General features: G+C 51.7%; 1 protein-coding gene across 1 annotated transcript; it reads left to right on the top strand.

Moving 5' to 3' along the window:
• The first annotated feature begins 1,080 nt into the window (after positions 1-1,080).
• PLA2G4F (phospholipase A2 group IVF) lies at positions 1,081-16,238 on the top strand. Its single transcript, XM_019725419.3, has 20 exons — positions 1,081-2,129; positions 3,058-3,130; positions 3,789-3,925; positions 4,024-4,152; positions 4,561-4,601; positions 4,865-4,907; positions 5,340-5,406; positions 7,239-7,408; positions 7,536-7,649; positions 7,860-7,897; positions 8,120-8,255; positions 10,391-10,527; positions 10,805-11,027; positions 11,948-12,062; positions 12,257-12,394; positions 12,495-12,608; positions 13,544-13,738; positions 13,986-14,152; positions 14,947-15,133; positions 15,446-16,238. Exons 1-20 carry the CDS (start codon positions 2,019-2,021, stop codon positions 15,664-15,666), a joined length of 2,556 nt encoding a protein of 851 aa, XP_019580978.3. The 5' UTR covers positions 1,081-2,018; the 3' UTR covers positions 15,667-16,238.
• The last annotated feature ends 8,318 nt before the right edge of the window (positions 16,239-24,556 follow it).

Below are 24,556 nucleotides of genomic sequence, written 5' to 3'. Positions count from 1 at the left end.
ATAATGAGAGGATCATACCGTGTTTCCCCGAAAATAAGACCTATCAGGAAAATAAGCCATAGCATGATTTTTCAGGTTGCTCATAATAAACCCTACTGTTTCTTTTGGAGCAAAAATTAATATAAGACCTGGTCTTATTTTCAGGGAAATACCGTAAGGCTTATATTATGAGCATCCTGAAAAATCATGCTAGGGCTTATTTTCTGATTAGGTCTTCTTTTTGGGGAAACAGTAATTTAGCTAAGAATTGAGAAGAATTAAGTCAATCAGTGACTACAAAAAAAATCAGTATAACACATCTGTTATGTATGTCTCCATCTGTGTGGCTGATGTATTTCCAGCACAGACAGAACATTTCCAGCATCACAGAGTTCTGGACACGTTGGAACTTGGGCTGATGCCGGGGCCTCGTGCCCCTTCCCACAGCTCATAATGCCTGGGAGGGTCCCAGAATGTATGGAACTGGTAGGATTGACAGACCCAGGAAAGTTTGAGAAGTGTTGGTCCACTTTGGCGAGCTCCGGAAAGGTCATTTGGTCCTGTATCCCCCTCTTGAGCCGTGTGTGGCCATCCTGAGTGTTCTCTGGGGATGAAAAACATCTGAAATGAAGAGGCATAACTTTATTGAGGCATGGGCAGGTGACTTCCAGGAGAGTGTGGTATCGCCCAAAAAGCACTCAGATCAGTCAGGGAGCTGTACGCCCCCCCAGCTGACGCCACGCCCCTCCCTCGGGCCCCTCTGTTGTGGCTCCGTGGATCTGCTACTCACTGCAGGTCACCAAGGGGGTTTGCACTCTGGCCTTCCTGGGACTCCAGCACAGGTCTTGGCTTCATGCTCCAAGTTAAGTAGAAACAGGCCCTCCCCTTGGGGTCTGGCCAAGGGCAGTCATATTTTGTTCTGGGAGTTTCTGGTCTGAACTTGCCTACAGGGTTCATTTTGAAGTTGAATCACCCCTTTTTTGCATGTTGTTTTTTCAGTCTCCACCTCGGTTCTTGGGAAGGAGAGTAGAGATGACTGAGTCTTGGCTGAGAAACAAAAACAGCTTACTGCCCCGGAGATGCTTTCTTCTGGAGATTGTGCCTGTCTTGGCCACCCAGATGGTCAGAGGGACCATAGAAAAGGGGACATCACATACCATCTTCAGCCTAAGGCTTAGGATGGTCAACAGAGGACTTCAAAGCCTGTGTCTCTAGTAGCTTAAAGACTGGCAGTCTTGCTTTTTACTTGTCCTTACCGATACCACCTGACCACATCCCTTCCTCTATACCTGGACCATCCAGGTATTTCCACTGATCCAGGAAGAGGGCCTGGGCAGAAGCCACAGGGAGTCATGAGGCTGTGAATTTCTTCAGGATTCGGACAGCCCTCCTCACCTTTGGTTCCAAGGCCTGGTGCAGGTCCTACAAACAGCAGCCTGTGGGTCTTTGTAGAGCAAGGGAGGGGAGGGAGGCCAGGAGAGATTAGAAACACCTTTGAGTCCGGATCAAACATTAACCAGGTATTTCCATGCTTGTGCTTCAGAGCCGTGGGGAAGGTAGAACTTGAAAGGCATTGGTTTTAGGCTTTTCTGAAAGCTGGAGAAGGCGGCCCCGGTGCAGCACTTCGCGGGCTGCCGTTCCCCAGGCCAGCTGTCAGCATCGTCCACAGGCTTGTTGGAAATCTGAACACTGGGGCTCTGCCCACCCCATGAAGTTAACTCCTGCTGGGGTGTGAGGCTCAGCTGTTATTTTCCATAAGCAGCCCAACGATAACCAGGGGCTGGGATGGGGAACCAGAGGGCCAGTTTCTCATCGTCTTGGAGAGGGACTGAAGGGCCTGCTGCCTGAGGAAATTAGGCTCCAGTCACTTCCCGGAGCCTGTCAAACCCCACCTTCAGCCTCAAGGGCTCACAAGCCCTACATCCTCAGCAGAGATCCAGCTCCACCCTCCCCACCCCTGCGCTACCTGTCCGACCTGAGCTAGCAGTGAGTGTCACCAGAAGAGAGCAGCGTGGCTCCGGGAAGCAGGCTGCCTGGCCATGCTCTGGGCACTGTGGCCAAAGTGGCTGGCAGGCAAGGGGCTGCCCCTCTTGGGGGTAGTGCTGCTGCGGGAGAGAGAGAAGAGGGGGCTTCAGTGGAGTCACCGGCGGGTAAAGTACCTGATCTTTCCTGGGAAGTGTGGACTGGAGGGGTCCTAGGAGCCTGGACCCCTGTGACGACGGAGGCCAGCCTGGGATGGAGCGGGGATTGGGTTTTGATCTGGGGTCGGGGCTAATTTGCTCCAGTCAACCTGGCGGAGCTTAAATTAGAGAGGTTGGTGAAAACATTGACTTTTGAAAATCATCCCCCAATTAGAAATGGAGGACACGGTCATGTGACACTGGCCGCTGGCTGGGTTTTGCCCAGAATGCCTGGTTGTGGGGTTCGAGGGGAGAGTCTCACTCCCGGGAGTCTGCAGTCTGAGCCCAAGCTGCGGTCTCCTTAGCCACGAGTCAGACCAGTACAAGCTGAGTGACTCTTGGTTTCCCTTCACCTGCCTGCAGCCTCCCATCTAGGCTGTGTCAGGGAGCTAGTGTGTGGGGTTGATCACAGCTTTCGCTTCTAATATTTAATCTCCTTAAACACATCAGATCTCAAGCTACAGCAGTGGCACTGTGGTCTGAGGGGCGTGCAAGTTTGTGGTGCATGATAACCGTAGTTAGCAAAAATGGGTACGTGTGTCAAGCATTTAAGCCCTGCACTTATACGGCTTCTCAATGAAAATTCACCACAACCCTGAGATTAGCATCACAACCCCCATTTTATAGATGGGAAAACTGAAGCATGGGAAACAAGGAACTTGCCCAAGCCCATCCAGCCTGACTGATTCCAAGGGTCAGGCTCATCACCAACACCCTGAGCTCCCAACACCTGCCCTGCCAAGGCCCCCCAGGCACAGCAACAGCTGGGACCCTGGCTGCTGCTCCATGATGGGACGAGGGAAGCTTGAGCTGGGCATCACTGCAGGGTGATCAGGCAGGGCGATCAGGCCCCACACCGGCTTCCTGGAACTGAGTTCCTGGAGTTCTGTTGTTTCAGCGGGAAACACACCCATACTATGACCTCCAGGTGAAGGTGCTGAGGGGCAGAAATATCCAGGGCAAAGACATGCGTGAGTGACCCTCAATTCCACCCTTTCTCTCCTTTTCCCTGGGGCCTCCACAGAGCTCAGTGGAGGGGCCGGCCGGAAGTGTGCGTGTGTGTGTGTGTGTGTGTGTGTGTGTGTGTGTGGAGTTGGGTAGAGAGGCTGGTGATGACTGTGGAGGGAGGCCTCCCTGGTGAGGGAGCCCAGGCCATAGCCCCAGAGCTGGGAGGTAGGTGCTGAAGGGGAGCATTGTGCAGACCCCCAACTCCTCCCTGAGTCGACCAAGTGGAGCAGTGCCAGTCTGGAGAGCGTGTGAGGCCTGCTGTTGCCAGAAGCCAACGTCTGCAAACCAGGAGCTCTCCGTGCCAATGCTGACAACTGGGAGGGGAGTTTGTCCTCCGAATTAGGCCTTTTCTGGGAATTGGTGGTCTGTGCTTCCATGTGATCTTGTCAACTGGGCACTGCAGGATTTCCATTCAGCTGAATGGAAGGTGTATCTGGTGGAGAGGGAGTCGAGGACATGGGCTCTCCCGCCCATCTCCCCAGCCTGCCCCGTGGGCAGCCTCCTCTCCTGACTCTGCTCCTCTCCTCACTCTGCTCCTTCCCCTCCCACCCCAACCTCCTCTAGACAACCTTTTCAACAATAAGAGCTTGAAGCTAGCACTGCTCCCTATCTTACCTGCAGTGTCCAAAGCTGACTGCTACGTGCAACTGTGGCTGCCCACGGCATCCCCCCACCATGCCCAGACAAAGGTGGTGGCCAACTGCAGTGACCCCGAGTGGAACGAGACCTTCTACTACAAGGTTCACAGTGCTGTGAAGGTGAGGGCCAGTGAGCGGCCAGGGTAGCGGCAATAAAGGGCTCCTCCAGGGTGCCTGCCCTGCCTCAGGCCCCCACCTCCTGCCCGCCCTGTCTACAGAACGTCCTGGAGCTCACGCTCTATGACAAAGACGTCATGCTCAGCAATAAGCTCTCCCTGCTGCTGTTTGACCTGGAGAACCTCAAACCCGGCCAACCCCACAGACATACCTTTCAACTCAACCAACAGGTGAGCCATGCCCACCTGTGCCACAATAAGCCGAGCTCTAGGAGAGGAGGTCCCGCCCAGGGCACTGAGGAGGGGCTCCAAGATGGCCCCTCCAGCCTGCACTACTGACTCTACCAAGGTGTCCCTCAAATACCTCTTCCCTGTGTGGAACCGACGTGTGAGCTCCTTGAGGGCAGAGTACTTTTCTCGATCATTGCTAAACCCTCAGCCTCTAGAACAGGCGTCCACACACAGATTTGAATGAATGAAGCTCCTCATGGAGATGCCACTACCCCTCCTGTGCCCACGAGAAGGCACGACAACAGTCTCCTCTTCTGGTCCCTGGACCTGAGCAGGGCCGAGGGCAGGGACAGTCCCTGAGGCTTCCAGAATGCTTTGAAAATGTGTTCCCTTGCTCCCTCCATGTAGGATTCAGAAGAGCTGCAGGTGGAGTTTGTTCTGGAGAAGAGGTGAGTACAGGTGGAGCCTATGCCCTTCCATTTCCTCTGAAACTCACGGGCAGCTCCCAGCTGTCAGTCACCAGGACCTGCGCTGGCCTGGCCTGACAGGGGATGTCCTGGTCTTGACGCCCATTTGAGTGTTGGCCCACACCCACCCCGACCTCCAAACCCTGTCAGGCTCCCCATGCTCTTCCAACTGCTTCAGTCACATTTTGATAATAACAGCCATCTTGAGGGGCCCAGATATCCCATGAGCCCCTCCTCCTTTGCAGCCAGATGCCTGCATCTGAAGTCATCACCAATGGTGTCTTGGTGGTAAGTAGTGAAGGCCAGCTTGGGGCTGCCCAGGGCTGGAGGGCAATGAGGAATTCACCACTGGGCCCGTCACACCTACTTGCCTCTGAAGGACACTCAACCCCTCCTCAGAGTGGAGATGTGCTGGGGGAGGCCTCACACCCGAGTGGGCAGCCCAGAAGCCGGCCTTCCTGTGCTCAGCACATTACTCATTTGGGACTCGGGCTTCTGAGACTGCCGAGGACCCTTTACCTCCTCCCCCTTTGCCACCAGGGCCACTTCTTCTGAGTCCTGGGAGTGGGGGCTGCTACAGAAGACCCTTGCCTGTAAGGCACAGGCCCTGGGAAGGTTTTACCTGGACCCTGCCCCACATATCGCTTCTTTCCTCCCTCCTGTTTCGGGCCCTGTGCAGGCTCTATGACTATCTGGCTCCCACAGACCTCTGCTTTCCAGGCTCACCCCTGTCTGAGAATCCAGGCCACCCTCGGGGAAGATGAGACAGCCCTACATCGAGAGTATGGTGCGTTTGGCCAGTGGCCTTTGGTCTTCCCTTCTCTCCTAGGGGGTTGGGGGACTGCTGATTTCAAGAAAATGGGTCTGGGACAGAAAGGTCTTCATTTTTCACTGTGTAAAGCCGATCAAGGATAGAACTGATTGCCTCGGGAAGAAGTGAACTTTTTGTCCCTGGAAGTATTCATGCATAGAGGTTGTATCAGTCCAACTACTGCTCTATAAAAAACACCCCCAAGTCTCAGCGGCAGACAACAGGAAGCATGTATTTAGCTCTCACATCTGGTGGTCAGCTGGTGCGTGGCTGACCTAGGCTGGGCTTGGTGGGAGTGACCTGGCTCTGCAATGTGTGCCCCTCCCTCATCTAATCTACCTCCTGTGACCCGTGGACTAGCCTGGGTATGTTCTTAGGGCGTTGCCGAGGTGCAGGAGAGCAAGCCCAAGTGAACAGGTGCTTTTCACGCCTTTGGTCACATCACACAGCCACAAACATTTTGTTGTCAAAACAAGTCCCAAGGCTGACCCTAAAGTTGGAGGGCAGGGAAGTTAGCCGGCCTCTTCGTGGGAGGAGCTAGCATCACATGGCAGAGGGAGAATTCTAGGAGACTGCGGAAGTGAGCACACCAGTGCACTTCCAGCACAGAGGGCAGCCACTCAGAAGGGGCACCCGATGCAGGAGTGGGACAGAGGCTGTGTGACAGCTCAAGTCCCCTGTAACCATGAGAGAGAGGCCGAGCCTGCAGGATGAGTCCCACCCAGGTGACACGTACTATGAGTTAGGCACTGCGCTAACCATTTGACATGTGTTTTATTATTTAACCCTCATAACAACCCCATAAAGTAGGTGCTTTAATTCATGAGACTGAAGCTTAAAGAAGAAAGCTAGTAAGTCACACAGCTAGTAAGTGGTGGAGCCAGGACCGAACACGGGTCTGTGACACTCCAGGGCTTCTCTCTCCACCACAGATTCAGTGGTTTCTGACTATGAATAGCGCATATTAATCTTAGTCCTTAAACCATGAGGTGAAAGAAGTATGACTTTCCGTATTTTCTCTAATTCCCTCCCCCTGGGTCATGTCAAGTCCCCAGGTCTCATGCAGTCCCAAGGAGCATGTGTAGAGAGCATCTGGGGTCCCCTTTGCCTGGACGTCAAGTATGGCCATTTCTTCTTGCCTCCTCCCCAGAGAGTTGCTCCTGGGCTACAGGCCTCTCTGCCCCTCCTCCCAGCCTGGCCTCCCCTAGCCTGTGCTAGTTCTCCCCTTCTTCTCCAAGCTACCTAGTCTCTCTGAGGCCACAAACCCACTTCTTCCCGTTTCTCCTCTGCAAACCCTCTGCGTTCTCCCGAGGTCTTACACTTTGGAAACAAAGGCCAGAACAACTTGCGGCCTGAGGGTGTGAGCACAGAGCTTGAATGGGGGAACTACCAGTTGAAAACTGGTAATTAATGTAATAATTAATATATGATAACTATAACATAATCTCATAGAATTATATTTTATATATTTAATATAATCTCAAAATCATCAGCTCCATAAGCTTTGGACAGGGGGCTCTCTCTCTCCCTGCCTTTCCCCCCTTCCCCTAGGCATTGTGTGTTCCCCACTTTCCCCAGGTCCTCAGTTCTGACCAGGACAGGTTACAGGACCCTGATGTCCTTCGTGATGGCTTTGTTATGGTCTCAGTGCCAGAGAGTGAGCAGGGTGATGAGTTGGCATTTCCAAGGGGAAGGAAATGGGATTTGCTATTCGGGGTGCTACCATCACACACACACACACACACACACACACACACACACACACACCCCCCTGCTCTCACTCCCTCACCTGGACCCTCTGCTCCCAGGCTCTAGGCAGATTCAGCTGGCAGTGCCCGGGGCCTATGAGAAGCCACAGCTCTTGCCCCTGCAGCCTCCCGTGGAAGCAGGCCCCCCAGCCACCTTTACCTTCCACGTGAATCCAGCGCTGCAATCCAGGCTGGAAGTGGCGCTAGAAGAAGAGCTCACAGTCCTGCAGGTGAGTGAGCTCACAACCTGGAAGATGCAGGTGATAGGATCAGGCCGGCTGGAGCAGTGGTCCAGGGCGTCAGGGCAGGCACGTTTCCTCCACTCTGAGGGGCTCCACCGTGTTGTCTTCCCTGCAGAGCAGCCCAGCTGCTGAGTTGGAGGTCCAGAGGAGCAAGCTGGGCGAGGGGGGCGTCCTGCTCTCCTCTCTGGCCCTAGGCCAGGAGGAACAGCGCTTCGTGGCCCTGGGGGAGGTAAGGCTCTGTCTGAGTGCCTAAAGGACCCCTGCATGCTTTGTGATCTCTAAAAAACTTCTGAGGGAGGGGCCTGAGAGGGGGTCAAGATCAGACCATCCAGGAGCTCAGCCATGGTCCACATCTGGGCTAGAGTTACCGGAGCAGCAGGGGCTGCTGGTGGGAGAATCCAACCCAGAATCCTCAGGGATGGGCTGTTGTCTCTTTCAGGGCCAGGAAGTGGCTCTGAGTGTGAAGGCAGAAATGAGGTGAGGAAGGCTCTCCTCAGGGGGCTCATGGGCTAGGCTGGAAGTGCAGGGGCTTTCCTGCCTGTGCGACTCATCCAGGGGGTGGGCAGGTCTGGTTCTGGTGGGATCTTTGTGAGGGGTTCCACGGAGTGTGTGTCTGCTCCTGCGAAAAACTGGCTTGGCCCGAGGCTCCCCTCCACTGAACAGTCATCCAGCACCCCACCCCCATTCCACATGAGGCAGCTCTGGGGACCTGGACCTGCGCCTGGGCTTTGATCTCTGTGACGGGGAGCAGAAGTTTCTGGACAAGAGGAAGCAGATCGTGTCCAAGGCTCTGCAGCAGGTGCTGGGATTGAGCCAGGCTCCCGACAGTGGCCAGGTATGGAATGGAGGTGCCAGACCCCAGCATTTCTGGGACCAGATCCATCCTTTTCCCTTGAGAGGACTGTGTGGCTCAGAGGTGATAGGAAGTATAGAGGAAACATGGGGAGCAGAGGAGGAAGGGGGCAGGCCTGTTCGCATGAGCTGATGGGCACCATCAGCTGTAATGAGGGACTGAACAGCCTGGCCAAAGCGGGTGAATTAGTCATCTCAGGCTGCCATCACAGAACACACCACTAACTGGGGGGCTTAAACAACAGGTATTTATTTTCTCACCTGGAAGCTGGAAGTTCAAGATCAAGGTGCTATCAGGGTTGGTTTTTGGTGATGTCTCTCTTGCTGACTTGTAGACGGCCACCTTCTTGCTCTGTCCTCACATGGCCTTTCCTCTGTGTATGTGCAGGGGGTGTGTGGGGGGTTCTTTCTCTTTCTCTACAAGGACACCAGTCCTATTGCCTTAGGGCCCCACCCTTATGACCTCGCAGAACCTATACTACCTCCTTATAGGCCCTTTCTCCAAATATAGTATCAATCGTAATAAAAAAGAGTCTAGCTCTGGCTAGAAATAAATGACAGATTTATTCAAGGGCTTTAGAGTTTGAGAACTAGAAACACAACTAGGAATAAATCTAGAAATGTTCCAAGGAAGAAAGAAAAATCATTAGCTTATATGATGTAACCGAATCACAAGAGAGAAAGGAGCCCTGCATTCCTAGTTCTTTGATTGGTCCATTACAATGACTTAACTAGTGTCAATAATTATGATGATGGATTTCTGGTAGCTGTCGAGTGGGGCGTCAGGCAGTCTGCACACAGTTTTCTTTGAGGAGGTCATACGCTTAACGGGAGCACATGTACTGACATGTACTATGCTGATGATAATCTGTATGATGTCTAATGCAGGACTAGAGTTACAGGAAAGTTTAAAAGTTTAAATGTCAAGATTATATTTATGGTTTTTCTGCAAGCTTCAGGTTCTGTTAGTAATTTACCAGTAAGGCTGAGAAGAGAACCATTCAGTTTTCCCTCTTTCCTCAATAGTCACATTGGGGTTTCAGCATATGAATTTGGGAGGGACGTAATTCAGTTCACAACAGTAGACAAAGGGATTTGGAAGTGGTGGGTCCACGGGGCTCTGTGGCTAGGAAGCAGGAGGGAAGGCAGTGCTGAGGGCGAGACCTATGGTAAATTGGGAAAAGTTTGTGGCTTCCTCCCGGCTGCAGGTGTACTCAGGAGATGGAGCCTGTGCCCAGTGCTGACAAGCTTAGCAAGCCTGGATTGTTTGTTTGGGAGATGCCTACTCTGTGCCAAGCTCCACTCTGTATGTGGAGGGTGAAGACAGCACAGACCCTACCTACAGGGAGCTCTGTCTCCGCCAGCACTCTGTAGGGACAGTGCCCTTGCTGGACAGTGGCCAAGGAGCATTTTTTTCAAGACAGGAGAAAGGAGCACAGGGAAAGGAACCAAAGATCTGGGTGAAATGGGCAAAATCATCTTGGAAAAGCTGAGTAGCGAAAAACCTTCTATTCTGATCCCACCAGACACCTCTGATCTTAGAGCTATCTGGACACCTCTCATGTCATGGGCAGGTCCAGGTTGCTCAGTGGTCTTTGTCACTTTAGCTCAGTGGTTCTCAGTTGGTGGCAATTTTACCAGGCGACATTTGTCAATGTCTAGAGACATGTTTTATTGTCATGACTGGGTGAAGGGGAGAGAGATGCTACTGGCATCTACTGGGTAAAGGCCAGGAATGCTGTAAACATTGTAGAACACACAGGACAACTCATCATAACAAAGAATTATCCAGTCTAAAATTATCAGTGGTGCCAAGATTGAGAAACCCTGTTTTAGCTGTTTTGGGTGAATATACCTTGCAGGTACATCCTTTCCTAGTATAATGATTATGAGCCATCTCTGGATCCATACTGTTTCCATCACTTACTGACTGTATTATTACGGTCACGTTATCTAACCTTCTTGTGCCTCAGTTCTCCCATCTGTAAGATGGGTTGCTGTGAGGATTCAATGAGACAATACATGTAAGTCTCTTAGATCAATGTCTGACACTGTTAGCAATAATATATAAATAACAGTGGTGGTAGATGTTGTTATCATGATTATTACTGTGCCCAGGTACCTGTGGTGGCTGTGCTGGGTTCGGGAGGTGGAACCCGTGCTATGTCTTCCCTGTACGGCAGCCTGGCAGGGATGCAGGAGCTGGGACTCCTGGATATTGTGACCTACTTGAGTGGGGTCTCTGGGTCCTGTTGGTAAGTGAGGTGGGGGCAAGGTACAGAGTAAAGGAGAGCCCTGAAGAGACAGGGGTATGACCTGGTGATCTGGTGGAGTCCCTGGTGTGGGGGGCAGGAGTCTGCCTCCAAGGAGGTTAGGAGGGGGTCAGGAAGGGACTGAGTCCCCAGGGATCCCCTGAGTAGGTGGTGCAAGGCAGTGGATACAAGTGATGGTGAAGGAGGTGTCACTCACAGACACCTGCATCCCTCTCTCCCTTTGCTGTGCTCCCCTGCCTCCAATTCCCTCCATGCCCAGGTGCATCTCCACACTCTACAAGGACCCAGCCTGGTCCCAGGTGGCTTTGCAGGGCCCCACTGAGCATGCCCGGGCTCGGGTCTGCAGCAGTAAGATGGGGGCAGTGTCCGTGGAGCGCCTGCAATACTATGCCCAGGAACTGGGGAACCTGGAAAGCAGAGGCCACAGTGTTTCCCTCGTCGACCTCTGGGGCCTCCTCATTGAATATGTCCTGTACCAGGAGGTAAGAGAAGAGCAGGTAACAAATAAACACGACTCCTTTCCACCCTTGTACCACCAGCACTTAGTTCTGCCTTAGCTGTTAGGCTAAGATCTGAGATTTGCAAAGCTATCATTTAGGTCTGAGCAACCTGGGGTGGGGGGTGGAGGGGCTGACACCCCTTCATCTTTCCTGGCTCCTAACCCTTGGGGAAGGAGAGGCTGGTTTGTAGTTCTCAGATCTGTCTGCATTTTGGAATCACCAGTGCAGCTTTTCAAAAACACCTCATGCCTGGGCCTTACTTCCAGAGATACTGTTTTGTTTGCTCTAGAGTCGAGCACTAGCACAGGTATGTTTTCAAAGCGTTCCAAGCGATTCCCACTTGCCGCTGAGGCAGAACACCACTCCCACCTGTTGGCCCAGCGGCCATGACTCGCGCCACCTGGTGGCTGCTCCTAGATCTGCAGGCCCAGCATTGGCGGGGAGTTGAGAAATTCAGAGGTGAGGAAGGATCTCAGCCCTGGGACGCCTGGCCCACTGGTGTGTGGATATCAGCTATGGATTTATATCACAAGTGATTTCTCATTTATAAGAAAAGAACTCATGTTTTCTAGTGATTTACTTTTTAAAGAAAGTAGACTGGATTTCAGTTATTCCTTTAAAAATGTCACTGTCTCTCGGGTGCTGATGTGCTTTCTTGAATGGGGAAGAAGGTGGGAGGGTGTTCCCAGTGCCCCCGGAATTGCACAAAACCTACAGCGGCCTTACATCTGTTGCAGCCTAAAGCGTGTCCCCTAGAGAGAGAGATGTCTCTAAAGCAGTGGCCTTGGCGACCACAGTCTCTTGTGGACACAACACACCCCATCGGGTGCCAGCCTCAGGCCATGGGGATGGGGAACGAGAACTCCCACAAGGCCAAGGGCGTTCCTTTCTTTCCTGTCCAGGAAAACCCTGCCAAGCTGTCTGACCAGCAGGAGGCCGTCAGCCAGGGCCAGAACCCTTACCCCATCTACTCCAGCATCAACATTTGCACAGACATCAGCGGGGAAGACTGTGCAGGTGTCTGAGTGTGCAGACCTAGGAAGCAGGTGGAAGGCGTGGTGGTGGAGGGCGGAAGGGGCCAGACTGTCAGTATAGGTGGGAACCTCGGAGCACAGGGGGGTTGTTGCCTCCTGTTCTTGACAAGGGCCGGGAGAACCCTGGGGTCCTGGTGGGAAGCCCTCGCTGACATTCCCTTTACTCTGGGCCCCTAGAGTGGTGCGAGTTTACCCCCCATGAGGTTGGCTTCCCCAAGTATGGGGCTTATGTTCCCACCAAGCTCTTTGGCTCAGAGTTCTTCATGGGGCGATTGCTGAAGCTCTGGCCAGAACCCCGGCTCTGCTACCTACAGGGTGAGTCTAGGCCGGAGGGCTGGGGACAGGGAGGGTGCAGGGCCAGGCCCTGACATGGGTGCAGGAGTCATGACGGCCTGGGCCTGGCCTGTCTCCTTAGGTGTATGGGGCAGCGCCTTTGCAGCCAGCGTGGATGAGATCTTCCTGAAGACGACTGGCTCCAGCCTCAGCTTCCTGGATGAGCACCGAGGCAGCATGAACACCACAGAAGAGGGTGCAGACCCCGAACCCCAACCCCATGCCTCCTTCTAGCACTAGGGCCCTGGAAGAGGCAATGAGAAGGAGGGAGGGGACAGTGAGGGACTTGGCTGTCCCACTGGGTTCAGACATGCTGAGGAAATGACTTCCCTGTAGAGGCAGTGTGGGTAGGGGGCTGGGCGAGGGCCCACGTCAGAAACCCCAGTGGGAGCCGGGAGTGCTCTGTGATCAGGCTACAACTTTGGATTCTCTCCTTGGACTCTAATGAAGTCAACTCAGCCCAGGGCCACTGGGCATCTGGATGATACTCTGTCCACACACCTCAGGGCTCCTCTTCGGCCTGCTCTCTACATGGCCTATGAGCACCTTGCTGCAAGGAATACCTTTCCCACCTTTCTCCCCTGGATTCCTTTTGCTCAGCTCTTACAATTCAGCTGAGACATCATTTTATCAGGAAGCTTCTCTGTTCCACTCCATCCCTCCAGGGAGATAGAGGGTCTAACCACCCAGGTCCCTGTAAGACCTCAGGCACATCACATGGGTCACTGTCCTTACCTCAGCGCACTGTCCCGATTCATTCTCTCTCTCTGACTCTCCCCTAAGTAGGCGTGAGCCCTGAGGGCCGGGGCCGGGTCTTAGTCTCCCTGGTGCCCAGCACATAGCAGCTGCTCAGTAGGTGTTTAGGGGGTGAAATTCTGGTTGGAAATTGTATATGCAACTTTCAGGGTGGGTGATGTTATTAATAAATGCAGTGTCATAGGCAACTTTCAAAATATGGAGAATGTGAAAAAAACACACACATTATTTTAAAGGGGTTCTGGGAAGCAGTGGTCAGAAGCCTGGGAGGCGGGGTGTAGGGAGAAGATGGAGGGGCCTCCCCTGAGCCATAAAGGCCAGAGGACAATGAAGGGTACCACTTCTCCCTATATGTCACCATCCCATCCTCACTAGACGACTGCCAGAAGCTCCAGCTGCATGACCCCACGAGGCTGAGAACCAGGCTCTTCACCCCCCAGGGGCTCTTCTCCCAGGTTGTACTGGGCCTATTCACCTGCCGCTTCACCTCCGCGAAGAACTTCAACTTCATGCACGGCCTCTGCCTGCACAAGGATTATATGGCTGGCAGGGAGTTTGTGGCCAGGAACGGTGGGTGCTGCTCTGCGTGGGGCCCTCCTGCTGCCTGTGCCTCCAGCTCATGGGGGCCAGTGCTGCCTTTTGACCCGGGAGTTGGGGTGTGGGCTCCTGTTCCCCAAAGGTGGATGAGGGGGCTGGAGTGGGAGACCCCAGAGTGGCTGTCAGAGAGGGAAAGAAGCAAAGACCTCTACAGAGAGGGGCATTTCCAATACAAAGAGAAGAGAGTTGCTAAGAAGAGCAAGCATTTGTCCCTGTGCAGACACACACCCGGACGCCTGCCCCAACCAGCTCACTCCCATGAGGGACTGCCTGAACCTGGTGGACGGCGGCTTTGCTATCAACTCCCCGTTCCCGCTGAGCCTGCTACCCCAGAGAGCGGTGGACCTCATTGTGTCCTTTGACTATTCTCTGGACGCCCCCTTCAAGGTAAGGGGTGGGGGTTCTCTGCTGAGGCGGCCTGACTGGGTGTGTGGGGATGGCCCTTCGCGGAGGGCCTGGGTTCTAATCTGTCAGTGGCGCCCTGTGCCCCCTGCGCAGCACTGGTCTCCCAGTTGGAGGAGAGGATTGCTGAGGTTTTGGGAGGGAGTGGGAGTCGGGAAAGGAGGCCAAAGAGAGTCCTCAGGCGTCTTCTATCCTGGTAAAGGGACGACCCCTATTGTAGGCCCTGCCTGTTCCTGGTAGCATCCCTTGCTCCCAACAGGGCCTGGGTCTGCCGTCCCTTCATTTTTGTGGTAACAAAGCTTTGTGGTAACAACAGGGTCCCTTCCAGAAGTCTCTCACAGTGGCTCCCTCAGACCCTGTGGGGTGGTGGACAGGTTCCCCCATTCGGATGTGGGTTCCAATTGTGCTGTTGGCCCAGCTCTTCCCTCATTGGCCTCCCCCTCCTCCTCCTGGGTCCAATGAGAGCTTGGGATTAGATGATGGACAAAGCCTTTTCCAACGTGACCTTCTGTAATCATTTGGTCTCAACCTTGTGAACTAGAAATCAGCCCGCTAAGAGGGTCAGAGGAGGGAGGCAGTGGGAAGCCACGGGGTAGGAAGCATGGTGAGAATGCTGGTGATTATTGTTCAGCTGCACACCCACCGTGCCAGGGAGTTCTTCTCATGAAGGGGAGGTCACCTGCCTGCAATCACTCAGCTAGTGAGAGGCAGAGCTGACCTGTGTCTGTGTGCGTCCAGGTGGGAGGCACGCAGGGTCAGAAGCCTGCCTCCCTGCACAGGTCTTACAGATGACAGAGAAGTACTGCCTGGACCGAGGCATCCCCTTTCCCAAGATTGAGGTGCTCCCTGAGGACCTGGAGGAACCCCGTGAATGCTACCTGTTTGCCAGGGCCGAGGACCCTCACGCACCCATCGTGCTGCACTTCCCCCTTGTCAACCGTACCTTCCGCACACACCTGGCCCCAGGTGAGGGGACGCCCTGGGCCTGGCCCACAGAGCTCTAGGGTGGTGATGGAATACTGTTCTGGGAGTGGGTCCCCTGGACAAGGTAGCAAAGCATGTCTCCCGGAGGGCCCGAGCCGGCCACTGCTGCCCTCTGCTTCCTGGACTTAAGCACTGGCACTGGCGCCCCCTGATGGGCAAGAGAGCAGAGATGTGGGCCCCTGGCAGGGCCTACAAAGAACCAGCCAGCTGTCCTAGGGCAGGGGGGCTTCTGGGCTGGCAGCTCCCAGCCACAGAGTACCCCAGCCTGGTCTCTCCTCCACTTCCCACCCGCAGGTGTGGAGCGACAAACAGCTGAGGAGAAGGCCTTTGGGGACTTTGCCATCGATGGGCCAGACACCCCCTATGGCATGACAGACTTCACCTATGAGCCTGAGGAGTTTGATCGGCTGGTGGCCCTGAGTCGATATAACGTTCTAAACAATGCAGAGACCCTGAGGCATGCCCTCCAGCAGGCTCTGGACAGGTTGCAAGCAGGGGCCAGTGCTGCAGGCTGACCCAGGCTGGAGTTGGAGGACTGTGACACAGAGGAGGGACTGGGGGGGTGCAGACTAGGGCTTGGTAAAGGGGGGAGTGGACTCTGTAGGGCTCTGCTTCCCGTCTCACCGGGACCTGCCTTGAGGTGCCCCAGGCCTTGGAAAGCTCCTGCAGAATTGCAGGTTGGACTTGGGGCTGGGCCCTTCTTGTATGTGTTGCTGGGAGATGGGGCAGTATGTCTCTCCGGGGGCACTTGGGGTGTGGGGCAGAAGTGAGCAGTGCTATTTTACATTGGAGTGTGTAGAGGGGATGACCAGGCAGTAGTCTAGCCCCAGGTTCCACCCCCTACACAGAAGGACTTCAGACCCTCACCAGATGGGAGCTGTGAGAGCTGAGGTGCTGGTTACTCTCCTTAAACTGAGACCAAAAGCAAAGATGCATCCAGTTCACACTTGTGCAAGTGGCTCAATCCCTGATCCACCTCTGACTCCCTCCCCCACCCCCACCCTCTCTGGTCCCCAGCTCCTGGATGCAGTGTAAGTTCTATCAATAATAAAGGGGGACCACATGGGTTGCCACTCTGGGTCACTAACTCCATCATCCTTCCTGCTAAGTCTCCTTTGCCTTCTGCCTCACTCACACCCTCTCCCCCACCTCATCCCTCCTCATCGCTCACCACCCTTCCCTGTTCAGTGTCCTGAAGGCTGTGGGATGACAGCCCATCCTGGCCGGACTCAGGCTGGTGGGTGTGCACATTGTCTCCCTGCTAATTACTCATGGTTTGCACTTTAAACTTGGGCTACATTCTCTTGTCATGTGTACAGCTGCCACCTCATGCAAATAGTGTCACCATTCCAGCAGCTAAATGGGTGTGTCTGGAGGCCCCATCTGCCGATCAGGAGGCAGAGTGAATGTGTGCCTGCATGTGTGTGCGTGTTCCTAGCGAGGGCAGGGCCGTGTTGACCGTTGGCCAGGGAGGCACAGTGATAGAGGGAGCCTGGCTGGGAATTCAGAGGCCGGGCTCCTGTCTCTTTCACAGATGCATCCAATGATCTGGGCGATCTGTCTCTCCCCCGCCCTGTTTCTGATCTCTCCCTACCCACCTAGGACCCTCCAAATATCTGGAACCTTTCCAGCATGGGCAGATTTTAGGTCTGTGGAGACCAGGGTTAGTCTGGGGGACTCTCCAGGCCCTCTCCCTCTGGCCGTGGGCTTCTGCAGCCTCATTTGCCTCACTCCTGCCCTACCCAGTACTGAGCCAGCTGGGACCCTTCAGTGGCCCAGCTGCCATACATGCTATGGCTGCTGGCACTTCAACACTTGCTCTCACTGACCTGCCCACCAGGAGTGCTCTCTCTGGCTGCACCCGCTGTTCCACTCTCCCTCCCTCTCGCACATACCCAAGCATGCTCTCCAGGGCCACGGTCACCATCCTTTTTCAATCAGGGACACTTAGGCAAGGAAGCTTTCCCCGTCCTGACTCTGGGAAGAACACCGTGGTTCTGGCTTCCGGCTGGAAGGAAGGTAGCTCAATCCGAGCCTGCGCCCCCTGGCCTGGCCCGGCCTGGGATCCCCAAACCTCTAACTGAACATGAGCTGAGAAAGGCAGAGGGAGCCGGGCCTCAAAAGGGCCAGTGCTTTGGGCTGGCACGGGGTGGGGGCAGCTTGGTTCTCTCCTGCCTCCTTACCATTGCTGCCCATCACAGGCCACCACCACCCCTGCCTCTTGGCTCAGCAGTGAGAGGTTTCCTTTGGGGTGCCCAGGCTGGTCCCTGAGCTCCTGCTATGGCTGCTGGCATCACCACTGCTATGTGTACCATCCATCACCAAAAACTGATTAGGACCTCCATAGAGTTCATAGCTCTGAACTTCACAGAGTTCCTAGAACTTGGAACTCATAATGTTCACAGAGTTCTTAGACCTTCGGTCTGTCTTTAATGCTTCATATGGCCTCAGGCTATTTCTGGCCCATGGAAAGTAAGCACCCTAAGAGCAGAAATTTTTGTCTGTTGGGTTCCCTGCTATATCCCCAGTGCTCGGAGCAGTAGCTGGCACATAGTAGATGCTCAGTAAATATTTGACAAATGAGTGAGATTCTACATTCTAAAGAGATGGATCATTACCTGCCAACCATGAAAAGATGTACAACACTAATGGCTCTTAACCTATTTGGACCTTTTTGAAAAGCTGATGAAAACCATGGACCTTCTCCCAAGAAAAATGCACATACATATGACCAGTTACATACAATAAGGTCTCTGCTTTACTACGTGATCACCACCCCCAGCGTGGTGGAGGTTGTTTTTTGCCTTCCTGGGCCAGCAAGTTTTGTGAAGAAAGCAGGCATGTGGGCTTGTGTAGAGCTGGTAGGTACCTTCATTCTCACAGAAGTATAGGAAATGCCATGTTGGCTCAGATTAGATTTGGGAAGATGTAATGGGCTCAGGGTGGGAGGGCAGGAAGGGGGAGGCCGGTCTGGTGCTCTAGCCAAGGAACTGACAGCAGGTGTAGGGGTGACCTCAGCTAGGGAATGAAGAAACATCTCCAGGATTAAATGTGGGAGCCAACAGAGTAAGGAGGCGGAGTTCAATGATGACCTGGCCAGTGTGGCTCCTGCTCCTAGGCGAGGAGGGATTTGAGTCAACTTCTCCATTTCTGCCCCATTTCGAAGCATTTCCCAAGATGGCTGGAAATAAGTTTCAAGGTCCTGCAGGTGACTAGGGCGGAGGGATTTGGCCAGAAGAACACAGCTGTAAGCTTGATTCCTCTGAGGCTGGGTGGAAACATAAGAGTAGGGACATGATTCTTCAGCTTGTCAGAGTTCCTCATCATGCAAGGGGAAGAAAAGGGTGGCTATCGAGGCTGCGTGCAGTGTGTGGCTGCCCACGTTGTGTACTGCACAACTGCAGGGGGTGCCATTCATATGAACTGATGATGTGAATTTGCCCCCATGCAATTGTACCACACGGTGGCCCTGGGACCACTGTCTTAGCTGAGGGAGTGTGAGGACAGAGGCTGGTCCAAATATTAGATCCGCTGGCTTCTTCAGACACATCTTCAGGCATTCAAATAGTCTCCTGCAGAAAAAAGAAATGGGGGCATTTGAAGAAGGGAGGGAGAGAAGGAGGGAAAGAGAAAAAGGAAAGAGAAACACCTCTTCATTCCTTGGATGGCACAGCAATGGGAGGGGAGCCTCAGGTATTGGCAAGTGGCTGGTTAGCATGGGAGCACCCCACCTTCTCCAGAGCTCCAGCCAAGCAGCTCTTTGCCTCATTGCCACTCTACTCTTTTGCTGAGAGTTTGAAAGCCCCCTCACGTCAGATTGAGCCATTCTTGGAGAGGAGGAAAGGAGGGCTACCTGCATAATCCTACATGCATCCATTTTTCCCCAACACCCACCCCCTCTACAGTGGGGGAAAATCTACAGGACCCAGAACAAACAGGGCAGGAAGTCCAGTACTCTCCCTGCAAGAAAGAGGGGTCTGTATTGGGATTGTCCTGAGAGTCAGGGAGTCTGGTCACCACAGGGGTGGGGATTAATTTTTTTCTATTAGGACAACTGAGGCACAGGAAATATTAAGCAATTAAGGGCCCACACATGTTAATAACCATTTACTCTAGTCAAATTTAGGTTTTGAAATATATATATGTGTGTATATATATATATGTGTGTATATATATATATATATATATATATATATATATATATATATAGTAGCCATTTAATTAGACTTTCAAAAAATCTAATTTACAACTCTAGATGGAGAGCTTTGGAAAAGTAAATGGTAAAAGGAGGCAAAGTTGGGGGAAAGGTCAGTGAAAGACAAAAGGAGCAAAATACGAGTAAGGCAGCCATGGGCAGAGCTCCCAGAAGTGCAAGTGGGTGGGAGGGGGGAGCTCCTGCTGAAGGGAGGTGGGACAATGGCTCTCGAGAGAGTCTCTGGCTGATTGGCTGATGTTTACAAGTCCTCTATGGTTGTTAATCCTTTGACCTCAGAGTGGGGGTCCCCATCTGGGCTGCACCCTGGAATCACCTGGGGAGCTTAAACACTACAGATGTCCACGCGCGTTCTGCTCTGGTCCTACTGCAGGTCATACTCCCCATCCCACCCAGCCCCACTGGGTCCTCTGGATGTGGGCCGAGGGCTCCTCGGTACCACCCAGGTATCCATCCCTTTTACCTGTTTTATCTGATTCAGGCTGGTACCAGCCAAGCCTCCCCGTTGTCCATTTCTCATTCAATTCTTTATTTTCCCACTCTTCGCTCCTCTACTGGTTTGAAAGTTATACTCTCTATTTCCAGATTCTGGTGGTTCCTTTTGCCAATTTTTTTGAAGTAAAATTTATAAATAGTGTAATGCACCCATTCTAAATGTACCATAGTGTACAAGACTAAGTGGATATAGCTCAATGAATTTGGACAAATTTATTGATAAACGCACATGTAACCATCTCCACCACCAACATATGGAACATTTCCATCCCCCCAAAAGTTCTCTTGTGTTCCATCCCAATCAACCGCTCACCCCTGGTCCCAATGACCACTGATCTACTTTCTGTCACTAGCGACTGGATGTGTCCCTTCCAGAGTTTCATCTAAATGGAATTATATCATGTGTACTCTATTGTGACTGGCTTCTTCACTCAATATAATGTTTTTGAGATTCATCCATGTTATTGTGTGTGTCAGACATTCATTCCTTTTAGTTGCTGAGTAGGAATTGTACAGAGATACCACGGTTCGTTTATCCATTCACTGCTGATGGAAATTTGTGTTATTTCCAGTTTGGGGCTCTCTTTACGCTTTGAACACTTAAACTTTTTTTTTAATTAAAGTTTATTGGGGTAACAATTGTTAGTAAAGTTACATAGATTTCAGGTGTACAATTCTGTATTACATCATCTATAAATCCATTGTGTGTTCACCACCCAGAGTCAGCTCTCCTTCCATCACCATATGTTTGATCCCCCTTACCCTCATTGACCACCACTCTCCCCCCTTACCCTCTGGTAACCACTAAACTATTGTCTATGTCTACAAGGTTTTGTTTCTCATTTGTTTGTCTTGTTCTTTTGTTGTTTTTGGTTTATATACCACATATCAGTGAAATCATATAGTTCTCTGCTTTTTCTGCCTGACTTATTTCGCTTAGCATTACTCTCTCAAGATCCATCCATGTTGTCACAAATGGTCCTATTTCATCTTTTCTTACCACCGAATAGTATTCCATTGTGTCTATATACCACAACTTCTTTATCCATTCATCTATCAAAGGACATTTTGGTTGTTTCCATGTCCTGGCCACCATAAATAAAGCTGCAATGAACATTGGAGCACACGTGTCTTTACATATAAATGTTTTCACATTTTTTGGGTAGATACCCAGGAGAGGGATTGCTAGGTCATATGGTAATTCTATTCGTAATTTTTTGAGGAACCTCCACACTGCCTTCCATAGCGGCTACACCAGTCTGCATTCCCACCGTATGAAGGTACGGATGGCACTTTGTGAAGTGGCAGCCCAGCGCACTGTGGAGGCTCCAATTTGCCTTCTTATTTAGAGTTGCCTCAGTTTTTGGTCATTAAAGAGCTCCCTTTCTTGTTTTGTATCATGGGTTATGAATTTATTAATCTATATTTATATATCTCCTATCATTAATCTGATGGGTTTGGTGTTGAGGGGTAAGTAAAATATTACAAAGGGGAATTTCCAGTTTCAAGATGAAAGATAGAGAACAAACTAAGATCACTCCCCAACGTTTAAAAAAATTTAACAATTTTCAATTATGCAGTAAATTTTCTGAATTTGTCCTTTTAAGAAACAATCTAGGTTAAATTAAATATTGTGCATCCTAAATAACGAAGAATTTTTAAAGTATTATTGTTGCATAACATTTTATTATGTTAGCAATATCTGAGTTTTTCTTTTTTTTTTAATCACCAGTGTATATTTTAGTCCCCAAATGCACCATCTATCGGAACTGATATCCACTCTTCCGCTGGACCAGTTGAATCTAACACATTCAAAGGTAAGGAGCCTCTTGGTCTGAGAGCTGCCTGCCTCACTAAGGCTCTCAGAGGCTGCTCACAGGGTGCTGTGGGGGTGACATGAGACAAAGTGTGTGACATACTGAGCACAGTGGCTGGCGCACTGCACATCCTCAGTACATGCTGGTTACTCTTTTACACGGGGTACCGATTGCTCTGAGCTGCCAAGAAGAAGTGGCCTCTTGGCTGGTCCTAAATGATTTGGTTCTCACTGCTCCCCATGCCCTGCCAGGTACATTCAGAGCAGCCTGGCTCAGTACTGGGCTTGTTGCTGACACACTATGGGGATGGGGCTGGCTGGTGAGCTGGCCAGAGGGACTGATCCTCAGGTCCCAACCCTCTCCTAGGCCAGGGTAGAACCCGGTCTTCTGGAACATTCCACAGAACTCACTCCTTTTCTTTGCCCTTGGATCTGCCTCATCTCCTTCCGTCTTCCTGGCCTGGGAGGAGGTGCTTCACCTCATGCGTCCCCATGTGCATACACGTGTGCATTCTCTTTTTTTGTTTGTTAGCGGTGCCAGAGATTCCTGCTGGTACTGGCTGTCCTCCCAGAGGTGAAAAAAAAGCCCTCGATGAAAGAGACACCCAGAGGGTGGAGCCCTGATCTCCTCACAGATCCTTGCCTTGCTGAGCTGGGCAGATAGATCTAAGGTCCCATCCTCACGTGATTGCTGCTGTCACCACTCAGGGAGCAGGTATCTTTGTCGAGAGTTGGACTTGAAGTGGAGCAGGAGCCAGGGCTGGGCCAAGGCAGGAGGGACTGGCAGGGTAAGCTGGTAGCAGGGCTTCCAGCTACTGGCTGCTGTTCCCAATGTTCCTGAATGGGAGACATGAAGCTCCTCAGCCCCCAGGGTGGCTGGTAGGGCCGTGTATATGGTGCCCTCTCGGTCATTGTCTTCCAGCTCCCTGCAGACTTGCCCATTTACCCTCCTGTGCCAAATCAGTGGCACCACTATATAGGAGCACCATGTATGAAAAGAGTGGGTAAGTATAGGCCTAAGGGACCACCCAGATTTTCTCAGCCATAATATTTTTAAATTACCTGCTGGGACCAACGGCTGAGGCCACAGTCTTTATACAGCTTCCTTCCCTACCCTCAGGCTGGCAAGGGCTCCCAGATGCACCTGCAGAGTTTCATGCTCAGTAGAACCCCTGTGGACCCTAGGCCCAGATGCCTTCTGTCAGCAGCCCCTCCGGATCTATGCCCCCCTCTGAGCAAAAACTACTGTAGGCAAATGGCCTTCTCCGGTGTCCTGATGCTGGCTACAGAGGGGGCCAAATGTGACCAGGGCCACTATCCTGAGTCTCCTTGTCTCATTCCTGGACTGTGCCTGGCTTCTGGAGCCTTGACCTTGGAAATCTAGGTCTGACCTGGATCTCGACAAGCAGCTTCCAACTGGAACTCCCAGAGAAGACTTGCTGTGGGTCAAGCTGACCCTAGGGAATTTGGGAACGAGAAGCAGTTTGGGGGACCCTAGGGCTAGAGATCCCCTTTCATTTAGGGACAATTATGACCAGGGACTTGCTGCTATAGCTTGTGTCAGTCTGAGGTCCTAATGTTTTCAGCTGCCCCGGGGAACACGGTCCAGTAGTAGGTGGAAGTATCCTCCAACGTCTGGGAGGAGCTCAAGGCTGCCAGAGTGGGGTGGGTGGGGAAATAGTAGCTAGGGAGCAGGCTGTAAATCCAGGACTGTTCTGGAACATGCTTACTGGGTGGTCTGAGGCAGGGAGAAAGCTACTTCCCTGTAGTGCAGGGCCCCTGCCATGCCTGCAGTTCCACGCCCTTTTCTGAGCCCACCCCTCTTCCCACCACCACCCCCATGAACCTCCTCTTTACCATTTGGTCCTAGTTTACCAGCCAGGGAGGGTCAGCTCCGCTCAGGTTGCTCTTCCTGCAGAGGACCTCAAGTCACCATCATACTGGAGGCACTATCCCCACAACATGAGTCTCATCGATCTGCAAGTGGCCCTTGCAGGGCTGCTGGAGAAGCCCCTGAGGGATTCCTTCCTGGGGAGTGCAGATGACTGGGAGGAGAGATGCAGGGAGCCAGGCGGAAAAGTTGAGCTGGGGCTGGAAAGGTCTCCAGAGGCCATCTGGGTCAAGTCCTTCATTTCGGGATGTATAGTGATGTTGCTCTTTCATTCCTGATACTGTTAATTTGTATTTTGTCTCTCCACGATCTGTCTAGCTAAGAGGTTTATAAATTTTATTATTATTTTCAAAGAGCTAACTTTGGCTCTTGTTGATTTTATATATTATTTTCCCATTTTCAATTTGAAAAATTCCATTCTTTATTATTTCCTTCTTCTACTCACTTTTAGTTTAATTTGCTCTTTCTCTAGCTTCTTAAGGCAGATACTTAGAGCATTTAACCTTGGTTCTTTTCTAACATATGTATTTAAAGCTATAAACTTTGCTCTGAGCACTGCTTTAGCAGCATTCCACGGATTTTGTCTGATATTTTGTTGGTAGAATTGACCAATGCAATCAGATGTGAGAAAATAATTAAAAGCATAGGAATTGTAAAAGAAGTAAAACTATCTCTGTTTACAGATAATATTAAAGTATACCTAAAATACCCAAGAATCAATGCTAAAACTAACAGAGACAATAAAAGAATTCGGTAAGGTACAGGATAAAAAAATGAAGATCCTTCATATCCACAATCACAAGTGATAACAGAAGTGAAAATCCCATTTACAATCATAGCAAAAGAAATGTGCTATTTAAAAATAAATTTAATAATACGAAAAACCTAAATAAAAAAACTGTAAGTAACTTTTAAGAGTCATTAAGAATAAATTGAAAGATGTCTCTTCTTAGATAGAATGATTCATTGTCATAAGAATGTCAATTTTCC

The sequence above is a fragment of the Rhinolophus sinicus genome, chromosome 3 (genome assembly GCF_057876585.1).
Source record: "Rhinolophus sinicus isolate RSI-liver-muscle chromosome 3, RSI-T2T, whole genome shotgun sequence".
NCBI lineage: Eukaryota > Metazoa > Chordata > Mammalia > Chiroptera > Rhinolophidae > Rhinolophus > Rhinolophus sinicus.
This window is presented reverse-complemented; position numbering and strand designations above follow the sequence as displayed.